The sequence below is a fragment of the Epinephelus fuscoguttatus genome, linkage group LG19 (assembly GCF_011397635.1).
Source record: "Epinephelus fuscoguttatus linkage group LG19, E.fuscoguttatus.final_Chr_v1".
NCBI lineage: Eukaryota > Metazoa > Chordata > Actinopteri > Perciformes > Serranidae > Epinephelus > Epinephelus fuscoguttatus.
In genome coordinates this window covers 38,045,534-38,059,651 of record NC_064770.1, presented here as the reverse complement: position 1 = coordinate 38,059,651, position 14,118 = coordinate 38,045,534, and the positions used below count along the sequence as shown (strand labels likewise).

The 14,118-nt window shown below is 46.4% G+C and overlaps 1 protein-coding gene and 1 long non-coding RNA gene across 2 annotated transcripts in view; both read right to left on the bottom strand.

The window, feature by feature from the left end:
• Window positions 1-14,118, bottom strand: part of carhsp1 (calcium regulated heat stable protein 1) — a 45,520-nt gene that overhangs the window by 3,022 nt on the left and 28,380 nt on the right. The window contains exons 2-4 of the mRNA XM_049561169.1: window positions 9,365-9,540; window positions 7,651-7,759; window positions 951-1,073 (exon numbers count right to left, since the gene is read on the bottom strand). Of these exons, the coding sequence (XP_049417126.1) occupies window positions 951-1,073; window positions 7,651-7,759; window positions 9,365-9,455 (323 nt within the window). The 5' untranslated portion in view covers window positions 9,456-9,540. The remainder of the gene's footprint in view (window positions 1-950; window positions 1,074-7,650; window positions 7,760-9,364; window positions 9,541-14,118) is intronic.
• Window positions 2,081-3,687, bottom strand: LOC125879333 (uncharacterized). The gene is made up of 3 exons (XR_007447853.1): window positions 3,465-3,687; window positions 2,300-2,465; window positions 2,081-2,258 (listed from the first exon to the last, which is right to left on the bottom strand). It is a non-coding gene; the product is annotated as an uncharacterized LOC125879333 (long non-coding RNA).

Sequence of the window (14,118 nt, the reverse complement as noted above, 5' to 3'; positions counted from 1 at the left end):
TACTCTGCTGATGTCTTTGTGTTTTTAGCCTGTGGGTGATAATAACAAAGGCACCGCGGTGTAGGTCATCAGATATTCTGTCATCCTCCTACACACTCCTGCAGCTACTGCCATGTCTGTGTGTGTGTCTGTGTGTGTGTGTGTGTGTGTTCCCTCTACTCCTACACAGACCCTGACATTGTTTGAGGTCTGTAATTAAAACCAAAGCAGCTCACACACACACCTCATCACACACTATGAGGAAAAACACACACCTATTGTCGATGCCTTTCTCATCACGTCACATAACCTATAACCTGATTCGTCATTATGGTGCGTAAAAATTGATTTTTCCCCCCAGTATACCGTCGTCTTTTTCCTGTGTTTTAAAGGACGTCATAGGGACAGTAATCACTGTACAATCAACCCCCCTTCACTTACAGGACATTATGCACTCACCGAGAAGCTCACACACATCAGTCTATCCACAAACACATTCATCCTCACAGTGGATCAGGAAACCTTTTTTTTTTTTGCATGTGTCCCTTTGTGATAATCCTGTGTCGAGTCTCTGAATTCAGAGGTTTTTATGAGTCCCTGAATGCAGCACAGGTGAAATTCCTTATGATTTTATTTTTCCTCCTCAGCAGCAGTTTGTGGAGTTTGAGTCGGGTAGGACTGATCAGAACTGATGTGATCAGATCGATGGATTAGAGGAGCAGCTGCTACAGAGGCGAGTGAAAGAAAACAGTCTGTGCACGTGCAAATCAACAGTCTACTTCATGACAGAGTGCACTCGGAGTAATTATCTGCGAACACACCAAATGTGTGTGTGAGAGACAGAGAGAGGCACATATCCGAAAATAGAAAATCAATACGTGTCGGCGAACGCTGATATCATGACAAGCCGCCACAAATAATGAACGTGTGGGAAACCCTGCACACACACACACACTCACTCACTCACTTACTCTGAGATGTGGACAAAGATGTCGTTGCCCCCGTCGGCTGGCGTGATGAAGCCGTGGCCTTTGGAGCGGGAAAAATATTTACACACACCAGTAAACACGGGACCCTCTGCGGCACGGGCCGTCCTGCACACAGACACAGATACAGACAGACAGGTGGAAGAGGAAGAAGAGGAGGGTGAGACGAGTCAAACTACGTCAGTGTATCAACACCAGTGCTGTAGTGAAGGCCACCCATCAAATACACGTGCGCACGGCTTCCTATGAATCCCTGAGGCTCAGTTTAAATCCTGTGAAGGAAAGTGACATGATGGAAAACATACGGACTGCACCTTTCATGAGTTACTGTAAAGAGTCTATTCACACAGCTGTTACTGATGCACTCACGTAAGATCCCCTCACTGTCCGACTGTCAGCATGCTCTTTGGGTGCTCTCTGTTGAGGTGGTTAAAAAGGTTTGTCATGAGGGGATTCTTTCCAACATCAGGGAATGTATCAGAGAAGCCAGGGGCAAGTTTATTCAATACAGAATAGTTCACACTCTGATGAGTTTCAACAGAACGGGACTACTTAAAGACGATCTCTGCTGGAAATGCAGAACAGAACATGGCACATATACGCATGCATTATGAGAATGTCCTCAAGCAGAGCAGGGGTATTCAGCTAAAATTCAAAGAGGAACATCATAATGTCTAACTTGTGATTTAGTGTGATATATACTGAAGTAGCCTCGTAGTTGTATCAACGTCTGCATGTAATCAACATCTTACTGTCAGATCAAATAAAAAACTAACGATTCAAAAACATTTAGACAACACTGAACTATACAGATATGCATTTAAAAATAAAATGGAGAAAATAAATGACAGTTTTTGAAAAATTGTGCATCTTAAAATAAAGTGCTTCATTTTAGGAAAAATAAAATAAAGTGTAGCAACAGCTTGAATTTTCCTTTTTTTTTGTTAACTGTTTCACTCTTTCTTTCTCTCTTTTCCCACTCTTTTTGTTGTTCGGTGACAGAACTGAGCTCGAGTTTGTCCTGCCAGGATTTTGAATCTGGGCTGGAATGGTGTCAGGGCCACTCTCATACACATGTGCATGTGCTCATTGGTGAGCCTGGAACCATATTTAGTTTTATTATGTTCATTGTGGAGAAAGCTGGCTCACAGCTGTATGTGGAGCCCAACATGCTAAAGATGTACAGGGATACTTTGCTCAGACTGGGGAAAACTCCCTCTGTTTCTCTCTCTCTGTCCCTCGCTCACTTTGCCTCTTCCTCTTCGACTTCTCTCTGTCCCTCACTCACTTCGCCTCTTCCTCTTCGACTTCTCTCTGTCCCTCGTTCACTTTACCTCTTCCACTCCGACTTCTCTCTCTGTCCCTCGCTCACTTTGCCTCTTCCACTCCAACTTCTCTGTCTCTCGCTCACTTCGCCTCTTCCTCTTCGACTTCTCTCTGTCCCTTGCTCACTTCGCCTCTTCCACTCCAACTTCTCTCTCTGTCCCTCGCTCACTTTGCCTCTTCCTCTTCGACTTCTCTCCTCTGTCCCTCGCTCACTTTGCCTCTTCCTCTTCGACTTCTCTCCTCTGTCCCTCGCTCACTTTGCCTCTTCCTCTTCGACTTCTCTCCTCTGTCCCTCGCTCACTTTGCCTCTTCCTCTTCGACTTCTCTCCTCTGTCCCTCGCTCACTTTGCCTCTTCCTCTTCGACTTCTCTGTCCCTTGCTCACTTCGCCTCTTCCTCTTCGACTTCTCTCTGTCCCTCACTCACTTTGCCTCTTCCACTCCGACTTCTCTCTCTGTCCCTCGCTCACTTTGCCTCTTCCACTCCGACTTCTCTCTCTGTCCCTCGCTCACTTTGCCTCTTCCTCTTGACTTCTCTCCTCTGTCCTCGCTCACTTTGCCTCTTCCTCTTGACTTCTCTCTGTCCCTCACTCACTTTGCCTCTTCCTCTTCAACTTCTCTCTGTCCCTCGCTCACTTTGCCTCTTCCATTCGACTCTCTCTGTCTCGCGCTCACTTAGCCTCTTCCTCTTCGACTTCTCTCTGTCCCTCGCTCACTTCGCCTCTTCCTCTTCGACTTCTCTCTCTGTCCCTCGCTCACTTTGCCTCTTCCTCTTCGACTTCTCTCTCTGTCCCTCGCTCACTTTGCCTCTTCCTCTTCGACTTCTCTCTGTCCCTCGCTCACTTCGCCTCTTCCTCTTCGACTTCTCTCTGTCCCTCACTCACTTCGCCTCTTCCTCTTCGACTTCTCTCTGTCCCTCACTCACTTTGCCTCTTCCACTCCGACTTCTCTCTCTGTCCCTCGCTCACTTTGCCTCTTCCTCTTCGACTTCTCTCTCTGTCCCTCACTCACTTCGCCTCTTCCTCTTCGACTTCTCTCTGTCCCTCGCTCACTTCGCCTCTTCGACTTCTCTCCTCTGTCCCTCGCTCACTTTGCCTCTTCCTCTTCGACTTCTCTCTGCCCCTCGCTCACTTCGCCTCTTCCTCTTCGACTTCTCTGTCCCTCGCTCACTTTACCTCTTCCACTCCGACTTCTCTGTCTCTCGCTCACTTCGCCTCTTCCTCTTCGACTTCTCTCTGTCCCTCACTCACTTCGCCTCTTCCTCTTCGACTTCTCTCTGTCCCTCACTCACTTTGCCTCTTCCTCTTCGACTTCTCTCTGTCCCTCGTTCACTTTGCCTCTTCCACTCCGACTTCTCTGTCTCTCGCTCACTTCGCCTCTTCCTCTTCGACTTCTCTCTGTCCCTTGCTCACTTCGCCTCTTCCTCTGCGACTTCTCTCTGTCTCTCGCTCACTTCGCCTCTTCCTCTTCGACTTCTCTCTGTCCCTCACTCACTTTGCCTCTTCCACTCCGACTTCTCTCTCTGTCCCTCGCTCACTTTGCCTCTTCCACTCCGACTTCTCTCTCTGTCCCTCGCTCACTTTGCCTCTTCCACTCCAACTTCTCTGTCTCTCGCTCACTTCGCCTCTTCCTCTTCGACTTCTCTCTGTCCCTTGCTCACTTCGCCTCTTCCACTTCGACTTCTCTCTCTGTCCCTCGCTCACTTTGCCTCTTCCACTCCGACTTCTCTGTCTCTCGCTCACTTCTCCTCTTCCTCTTCGACTTCTCTCTGTCCCTCACTCACTTCGCCTCTTCCTCTTCGACTTCTCTCTCTGTTCCTCGACCACATTGCCTCTTCCTCTACGACTTCTCTCTCTGTCCCTCGCTCACTTTGCCTCTTCCTCTTCGACTTCTCTCCTCTGTCCCTCGCTCACTTTGCCTCTTCCTCTTCGACTTCTCTGTCCCTTGCTCACTTCGCCTCTTCCACTCCAACTTCTCTCTCTGTCCCTCACTCACTTCGCCTGTTCCTCTTCGACTTCTCTCTCTGTTCCTCGATCACTTTGCCTCTTCCTCTCCGACTTCTCTCCTCTGTCCCTCGCTCACTTTGCCTCTTCCTCTTCGACTTCTCTCCTCTGTCCCTCGCTCACTTTGCCTCTTCCTCTTCGACTTCTCTCTCTGTCCCTCACTCACTTCGCCTCTTCCTCTTCAACTTCTCTCTGCCCCTCGCTCACTTCGCCTCTTCGACTTCTCTCTCTGTCCCTCGCTCACTTCGCCTCTTCCTCTTCGACTTCTCTCTCTGTCCCTCGCTCACTTCGCCTCTTCCTCTTCGACTTCTCTCTGTCCCTCGCTCACTTCGCCTCTTCCTCTTCGACTTCTCTCTGTCCCTCGCTCACTTCGCCTCTTCCTCTTCGACTTCTCTCTGTCCCTCGTTCACTTTGCCTCTTCCACTCCGACTTCTCTCTCTGTCCCTCGCTCACTTTGCCTCTTCCACTCCGACTTCTCTCTCTGTCCCTCGCTCACTTTGCCTCTTCCACTCCGACTTCTCTCTCTGTCCCTCGCTCACTTCGCCTCTTCCTCTTCGACTTCTCTCTCTGTCCCTCGCTCACTTTGCCTCTTCCTCTTCGACTTCTCTCTCTGTCCCTCGCTCACTTTGCCTCTTCCACTCCAACTTCTCTGTCTCTCGCTCACTTCGCCTCTTCCTCTTCAACTTCTCTCTGTCCCTTGCTCACTTCGCCTCTTCCACTTCGACTTCTCTCTCTGTCCCTCGCTCACTTCGCCTCTTCCTCTTCAACTTCTCTCTGTCCCTTGCTCACTTCGCCTCTTCCTCTTCGACTTCTCTCTCTGTCCCTCGCTCACTTTGCCTCTTCCTCTTCGACTTCTCTCTCTGTCCCTCGCTCACTTTGCCTCTTCCTCTTCGACTTCTCTCTGTCCCTCGCTCACTTCGCCTCTTCCTCTTCGACTTCTCTCTGTCCCTCACTCACTTCGCCTCTTCCTCTTTGACTTCTCTCTGTCTCTCGCTCACTTTGCCTCTTCCTCTTCGACTTCTCTCTCTGTCCCTCGCTCACTTCGCCTCTTCCTCTTCGACTTCTCTCTCTGTCCCTCGCTCACTTTGCCTCTTCCACTCCGACTTCTCTCTCTGTCCCTCGCTCACTTTGCCTCTTCCACTCCAACTTCTCTGTCTCTCGCTCACTTCGCCTCTTCCTCTTCGACTTCTCTGTCCCTTGCTCACTTCGCCTCTTCCACTTCGACTTCTCTCTCTGTCCCTCGCTCACTTTGCCTCTTCCACTCCGACTTCTCTGTCTCTCGCTCACTTCTCCTCTTCCTCTTCGACTTCTCTCTGTCCCTCACTCACTTCGCCTGTTCCTCTTCGACTTCTCTCTCTGTTCCTCGATCACTTTGCCTCTTCCTCTCCGACTTCTCTCTCTGTCCCTCGCTCACTTTGCCTCTTCCTCTTCGACTTCTCTCCTCTGTCCCTCGCTCACTTTGCCTCTTCCTCTTCGACTTCTCTCTCTGTCCCTCACTCACTTCGCCTCTTCCTCTTCGACTTCTCTCTGCCCCTCGCTCACTTCGCCTCTTCGACTTCTCTCTCTGTCCCTCGCTCACTTCGCCTCTTCGACTTCTCTCCTCTGTCCCTCGCTCACTTTGCCTCTTCCTCTTCGACTTCTCTCTGCCCCTCGCTCACTTCGCCTCTTCCACTCCGACTTCTCTGTCTCTCGCTCACTTCGCCTCTTCCTCTTCGACTTCTCTCTGTCCCTCACTCACTTCGCCTCTTCCTCTTCGACTTCTCTCTGCCCCTCACTCACTTTGCCTCTTCCTCTTCGACTTCTCTCTGTCCCTTGCTCACTTCGCCTCTTCCACTCCGACTTCTCTCTCTGCCCCTCTCTCACTTTGCCTCTTCCTCACCGACTTCTCTCTCTGTCCCTCGCTCACTTTGTCTCTTACTCTCTGACTTCTCTCTCTGTCTCCGGCTCACTCGCCTTTCCGTCTTCTCTCCGATTTCTTCCTTTTTCTATATTTCTATCGTCTTTCCGCTTGTCACTCCTCTCTCACCTCTCCTATCTGACTGTATACGGAGTCGCAATGTTAATCACCTGGATGCAGAGATTTGATTGGCTGGGTGGCATCACGTGAGATGGCTTAACTCGCATGCAATTCGTCTATGCGTTTCCTGAGCACCTAAACCGGTGCCGTAAAGACTAGAAAAGTTGCACCAGTTAGAACAGAAGCGTGGCCCATAATAATTTACTGGTTATAGGTCTGAGTCCGTATCGGACAGCATTTGGGTCCGGACTCGGACTGCAGTCCGCCTGTTAGTGACCAAGGTCCTGGAGTCTCTCCTCCATGGAGTTATGTTCTGGATTATATTGATAAATGGTTAGAGGACAAGACTATGGGTCTGTCCCAATACTCACACTTCCCCTCAAAATTGGCCCTAGCCCTCGTTTTTGCATGTTCCCATGAAGGGCTAGGGTGTCCCAAACTTTAGGGAAATGCTTTTCAGCCCTTAAAATCCCTACTTAACTTGAAGGGCCATGCGATGCACACTTACGAACCCGTGAGAAAACCATTGTCCAATTGTAGTACTTTTTTTCGCAAATAAGCATCCAAAATATGTCGGAAGGTTTCTGCATATGCATTGTTATGTGTAAGCGTTGAGTTAGAATACGAACGCTTGAAAATCGCTAATTCACGATGTAGCTGACGTGAATATCTACAGAAATGTCCGTGAAGCAATCAATGCTGAAGCCTACGTCAACGATACGCCTCACGTACGTGAACACGTCTGTTACGCTAATTTGCATGAAGTGGCATCCCAATTCATAGGTAAAATTCCCTACCCGTCAACACTACCCCTTCATCCTTGAGGGGAAGCTATCTGGCGAGGGCACTTGAAACCAAGGGGTAAGGCTAAGGGAAGAGAATTGGGATTGGCCCTTTGTCTCCTTGGTGACAAAACTGTAAGGTCGACTTCAAATACATTTGTATTTAGAATACTAAAAACTGGCCTTATAATGTGTGCTCAGGTGATTCTCAGGTGTTGGAGGGAGCCTCAAATGTGGATAGTTCATATGATGGAAATGACTACATGTGAAAAGATACTGGAAAGATTAAACTGGAAAAATGATGTGGTCAGTGAAGAATGGGACAGTTTCAGCTGATGCATGTCTGAAGGGATCAATCTGATCATGTAAAGACGCTGATGATGCAGTATGGTACACTTGTAAGTGACACGCAACACTTATGACCGGCTCACCACGGCAACTGAAGAGCTGCCTTTCCTGTGTTAATGTCTGTCAATATCTGGACACTGGAAACACAGCAGCTCATGTCACACCAGCTTCACCGGCTCATGAGGCCATTTCATCCCGTGTGTGTACTCACGCTGAGAAGGTCCTGGTCCTGCGTGTGGGCAGAGGGCTGGGGATGAGGTAGCCTCTCATGGGGGACGGTGAGCGTTCTCTGTGTCTGCAGCCTGGAGGACGCAGAGACTCTGACGGGACGAAAAACAGAGTGTGACATCATGATTAATAACACACAGCAGTACAGGTTCTGTATCAGGCTGCACAACATATCATCTTTATTGTCATCTCAATGTCAACTTGTGTCATAAACACATTACAAAAGAAGTGATCCTGCACTCAGCGACTTTTTTAATTAGTTTTTTGCAAGTGAAGTATTCTGTTAACAAAATAAAGTCACCAAACATTCTTTTTTTGCCTTCATCCTCCATCTTTCTCTGCATGTTACTCGTTACTGCAGCTTTGATACACACGGTGTCGCCAGCTGCTTCTTTACACTACACTGCAACAGGAGCTGTGGGAGTTACAGGTGCAGCGACAAGGACATGATCTCTCACCAGTTCTCCTCCCACAAACACTGAGATATGGTCAGTGAAGCGTCCAGACAGGATCAAATCAAACCTCTGTGGGGGAGGCAAGTGCTTTTATTCTGTCACCACCTAAAATTGTGTTTGAAGAAAGTGGTGTGATCTCATTACACTTCTCTGCAACACAACAGTGAACACATTACCTTATAAATAAAACATGAACAGAATGATGCTGTCAAAGAGAGTAGTTTTACCTCGGCTAATTGCTTCAGCAGAACTTGTCTGGGCACCGCACAGAACAAGGTACATACAGTAGAAAGAGGAGGCCGCACACTTCGATAAGTAAGTATTCACATCATGTACAAACCTGAGACTTACATGTCTCACTGTTCACTGTGCTAATGCTGCACCACAGCTGCTTTAAGTTACTGCGAACGCTAGCAAGTTATTTTCTGCTGCTGCAGCTGCTTCACATTAAAGTCTTTTAATTGGTCAAACACGTGACTCTGGGTTATTTTTGACGGCAGATCGATTCTAAATATCACAGGGAGTAAAGGACCAATTAGGAGAAGCCACAGAGAGCTGACAGGTGAGGTGACACCTCCAACTCCTCTGAACTCCTTTTCCAGCGAACTGATAGAAGAAAGAGTGAAATCTTAAGGATTAAAACTTTAAAAGGGACAATCCAGTGATTTAGTTCTGTACGTATATTAAGACTTAAAGGGAAACACCATCTAAATTAAGAATTACAATATGTTATTTCCATGGCAGAGGAAAGATTAATCAATATTAGTGAACGTGAGCTCATTCCTCTCAAAGCCAAGAACCAGAGAAGCAAAGGCCAAAACACAAATGGCAACGAGCGGCATGCGTCAAAAACATACAGCCTTATTATGTTCAATGTACAACCCCACACCAGCCTAGTCACCGCTGAGATAGGACGTGCCACTGTCCTATCTCAAGCCTTGCCACCTCTGGAATTAAATGCATTTCCCCTCCACTCGCTCTCTGCTTGGAAATACCAGCTCCTGTAGCAGCTCTTCTTCTCTGCTCCTGTGGCAGCTTGACTCCTCTCCTCAACACTGATGTATAGAGAGAACTCTGTGGCTGTGTCTCGTGTGTGATTAGGACTGGATGACAAGAGACTCATTGTTGAGGTCAAGAAATATCCCGAGCTAAACGACCAACAACCCCGTCATTTTGAAGACAATGGCCAAAAGATATTGCCTGGTGAGTCATAGGTCTGGAGATCAGCTTTCCTGCCTTTACCTGGTGACAATGGAGAGCGTGGGGATCCTGCAGAGTCTGGTGGAGGGGTCACTGCTCCTGAGCCCTGGATGGGCCTGGCCCCAGATGACATCGCGGAGGAGGTGGAGTCAAAGGGTGGGGAGGAAGGAAGGGGGAGGGGTCACTCAAGAGGGAGCACAACAGAGGATGTTAAACACCTGGGGAGAAGACAGGAGGACAGATGTTAGCCCTTAGTACACAGAGAGTCACTATGACGTCCATACATTACATCACCATTGCATTTTACCACAGAACCAAACAACAGTGACATCGTGCCGCCACCGTGTGTAATTTTAGACAGCATACCAGCATCCTGGAAGCAAAAGAGGTATGACGTGTGACACAACAGTTTGTCCTCTTCTATGACATATACACGTTAGAAAGTGCTTTCTAAACAATGAATTAACATGGCAACAAAAATTATTACCATCCCTGCTATATGTTGTCTTCTGCTTAGAGGGTAAAAATTTGTTGTTTTCCCAATTTGCAGACACTTCTGGTTGTGGTTCTTATTTGAGTTAGCTGCTAACTGCCACTGTCTGCTTTTTAAATGTCCTGGTGGTAGGTCGCACACCTAACACCTTTGCCCTTTTAAAACAGGAGTTGTGCAAATTTGCAGGAAAGCCCAATCAGTCTTTTTCAGCATTGGCAGTATAAAAACAAAATCGGGGAGTGCAGCAAAATGCTGCCTACCTACTTTTGTTTATACAGAATGTGCCTTTTTCGGGGCAATGGGGGGCGTGAGCAAGTAACAAAACGTGTAGCTCAGCGTGTGACGTAAACAGTGACGTGGGAGGGAAGCCGCGGCTGGTCAGTCCTTCAGATTCTCTCCTAAGTCGGCCCGTTCTTCACCGTCCCCGTCATCTGACGGTTAATGGCCTCTTCGTTTGCGAGGACAAGGAGGGCGCGCAATTCCTTGTCTCTCCAGTTGCTCATCTTTACAGTGTCTGTCAGGTTTGTGTTTCCCTCTTGCTACTAGCTGTTTCCTGTTTATCCACCGCCAGTGGCTCGCACGTGCAGCGTCATCAACAGCTCCTCCCACAAGTCATCAACAGCTCCTCCCACAAGTCTTCAACAGCCCCTCCCGTTGTGGAAGGCTGCCTCGGTCTGTTTAAACTACAAGGGTTCCACCAATATGTCTACCCTATAAGGCCGAAAATTGGGCACCTCGGATCAACTCGCCAATCCGGCTCTGTGTGTCTAAACGCTCGCAGCTTGCCGGCAAAATGGCCCAACATTTGTCGAAAATCTGGCAGTGTAAAAGGGGCTATATACGCGTTGGGCAGTGCTTTCGAGGGTAAAAAGTTACGGGACCTCACTGTTTTCCCAATTTGCAGACATTTCTGGTTGCGGTTCTTCTTTGAGTTAGCTGCTAACAGCGACTGTCTGCTTTTTAAATGTCCTGGTGGTGGGTTGCACACCTCACACCTCATGAAAATGTCACACCTGTCCCATCCTGCCAGCTGTCCCTTTTAATGCCCTGACACACCAAGCCAACGGTTGGCGGTTGGCTTTTTTTTTTTTTGGCCTATTCAGCATGTTCTTAAGTCATGAGGGAGTGAGCAAAACAAACTTGTAACATAATGTAAGATTGAGCTCTTTGGCATAAATGTTTCCTGATGGTTTGATGTCATTGTTCACCGGTGCACGGTAAACGTGCTCTGTTCTTTCGACACTTGAGTGTGTTGTTAATGAGCTAACTAGCTAACTAGCGTCAAGACGGTCTTCCGGTTTCCCTGATTGAATGACGATTACAGTCTACTGTCGAGAGTCATTTCCTCTCACGTAGGCGAGGAACATACGTGCTGTTTGACCGTCGACCTTCGTCCTCCACTGGTTCTCTGAAGTAGGTTTGGTGTGTCTGAGTCTTGACACAGACATTGAATTAATTATCAGTTATTTTGTATAGTTTTTTTTATTTTACTTCGTCTCATATTCATGTAGCTCACTGCTCACTCACTCATCATCCGTCTACCATTTTTATTGTGTCTTGTAAAACACTTAGCAACTTTGCTTTTAAAAGGGTTGTATAGGTAAGGTTATTTATTGTTCTCATTATTATTCCCTGCTTTATGCACCCACACACACACATCATATAAAAACATGTCTTCGTTCAGTGTGTTGAAAAGCATCATCTCCACCTCACCCCTGAAACACAACAAAACACCCCCCAAAAAACAAACCCACTGAATCAGAGACCCATTGGAGCCATTCTCACAACCCTCGTTACCACGGCAACACCAATTTGAGGACAAGGAGAACAGTCCCCTCATTCATCACGGCGCAGGACTTACATCATCGGCCATAACATCACGGGCTATGTCAACCAATTAGAAGAGGGCAGCAAAGAAAACCTCCATTGATTGAACTTTCCGTTAATGTGTGTACTGTTCAAAGAGCTGCGGAGAAAATGACGAGGGGAGACAGCTCTGTTAGATAAATATCAAATAATGACACGATGACAGAGCAGGTGGGTGAGCTGCTGCACTCACATTAATGTCTCTCAGGATTTCTACAGATGTTGACAGAAGGGAGGGGATTTAAGATTATTACAGGTATCAGTGAAGGTAAAATCTGAATTTTAGCAAAGGATAAAACAAAGATAATCTGAGCACTTTAATTTTAGCTCCTCCGATACCTCTGTTATTTACAGGTTTACTACTGTGTAATTCAATTTTTAGCTCTAGGAATGCCAATATCGGTTTGTCCACCACTTTGGTTCAGAGATATCTCAACAACTATCAGACAGATTAACATGACATTTTGTGCAGGCGTTCGTGCTATCCAGAGGATAAACCTGAGTAACAGTGGTGATCTTTAAAGGGGACCTCTTCTGCTCAGTTTCAGGTTCATACTTGTATTTTGGGTTTCTACTAGAACATGTTTATACGCTTTAATGCTCAAAAAACACTTCACTAACCTCATAATGTCTGTGCTGGAACACCTGTATTGTCTGGAAAACTCTGTTTTAGCACCTGTCACTTTAAGACCCCTTCTGAAAGAGCCCAGTCTGCTCTGATTGGTCAGTGTTTACAGGTCTTCTATATATGAACTCTCTACACTGTAGAGATGCAAATCCTGTGGACAGATCCACGACATCCGCGGATATCCGCAATTCACAGGTGGGTGGGCCAATAAAAATTAACATAGTAATCAGTAATAAGTCACGGTTTGTTTTTTTTCGGTACAGTAATGAAAAAAATAGACAACTATTAAATATCTTTTACTTATTGGTAACCTTATTAAGACATACCACCACTGCAGTTAACTCTTTTTACACAATTTTTGAATGAAACAAATATATATAAAATCCTGCTTTTTCACATTGTTTCAATGAAAATAGAAATATAAAAGTGAAAAATAAAATCCTGCTGTTTTTTCAACACATTTTTGGAATAAAAAATATAAATATAAATTTCTGCTTAAACAGTTTTACTCAATTAAAATAAAAAGTATAGTGCAGCTGGTCAGCTTTAAAGCCTGCTCAGATTCAGTTTTACTAGGAACTTACTTAGCTTTCCCACTTTGTTAAAGTGCAGTAAACAAAACATGCTTATATCTAAAGTGCAGCTTAAACAATTTTACTCAACTCCAATGGCGTTGGTGATTTCTTTAACGCGATGGTCAGGGAAACGCTCTTTCTTTTTAAACGACGACAATATCGTAGTTTGCACCAGATTGCTCTTTCTAGTCAGGTTAACGTTCAAACTCGGGTGGTGTCGCTTTAGATGCGTTAGCATGTTAGACGTGTTTCCAAGTACATACCCGACATCTGTTCTGCAGTGTCGGCACACTGCTTTTGTCTTGTCCAAGTGTTCCCAAACGGAGGACTTAAGGTGTGGGGGTGGGTCTTCAGGTTCGTCAGGCTCACTTGCCATGTTGTCAAAATGCGAGAATGCGCTGCACAAAGTGAAGGCAGAGATTTATGGTTGGACTCGGTCCGTCATTCAATTATGTCCGTCGGGGAACTAGATATTTTAAATGGTTCGGCTCGCAAAAACGGAATTAAAATAAAACAAAATAAAATAAAATAATATCCTGCGCCCAATAATTCGGTACAGGGTCGTGCCGAACCGAAAGTCGTGTACCGAACGGTTCGACACAAATACATGTACCGTTACGGCCCTAATAGTAGTTAATTTCGGGTGGATTGCGGGTGGATTTGTCAGTTATATTCATATTTAAATAATTTTTTTTTTTTTATAATATTCTGAAGTGTGACCACATTCTAAAGTAGCCTATAATCTTTTAATTGTTTAAGTCAAGAAAATGCACCTATATGAAAAGTGAATGAACACAAATGGCTGGACATAATTTAAATGTAAATACAATAACTTAATGTTTGGCGCAGGTTGGACGCGGGTCTCTAAATTTTACAAGATAATTACGTTGGGTGGGTGGCGGGTGGATGATTGATGAGTGCACAAGGATTCGGGTGCGCTCAAACGCCATCCGCGCATCTCTACTGCGCCGTCACTGCAGCCGAAAAATGACTGTAAAGGAGAACAGTGGCACTTTGTACTGTGAAAAATCACCAACTAGAATCACCGCCTCATGTTTGAATGCTTTCGCACACCAGTTAAGTTTCTCTTGCAGTTTACATCAATGTTTAGGTTGCTGGAAATAAACATGAAAAAGATTATTCCTGATGTTGAGGACATGTCTGACAACATACAGACACAAAACTCAAGTATTTTACTGTATCGTGTTTAGAAATCCTGGAAAAACCTGGAAAA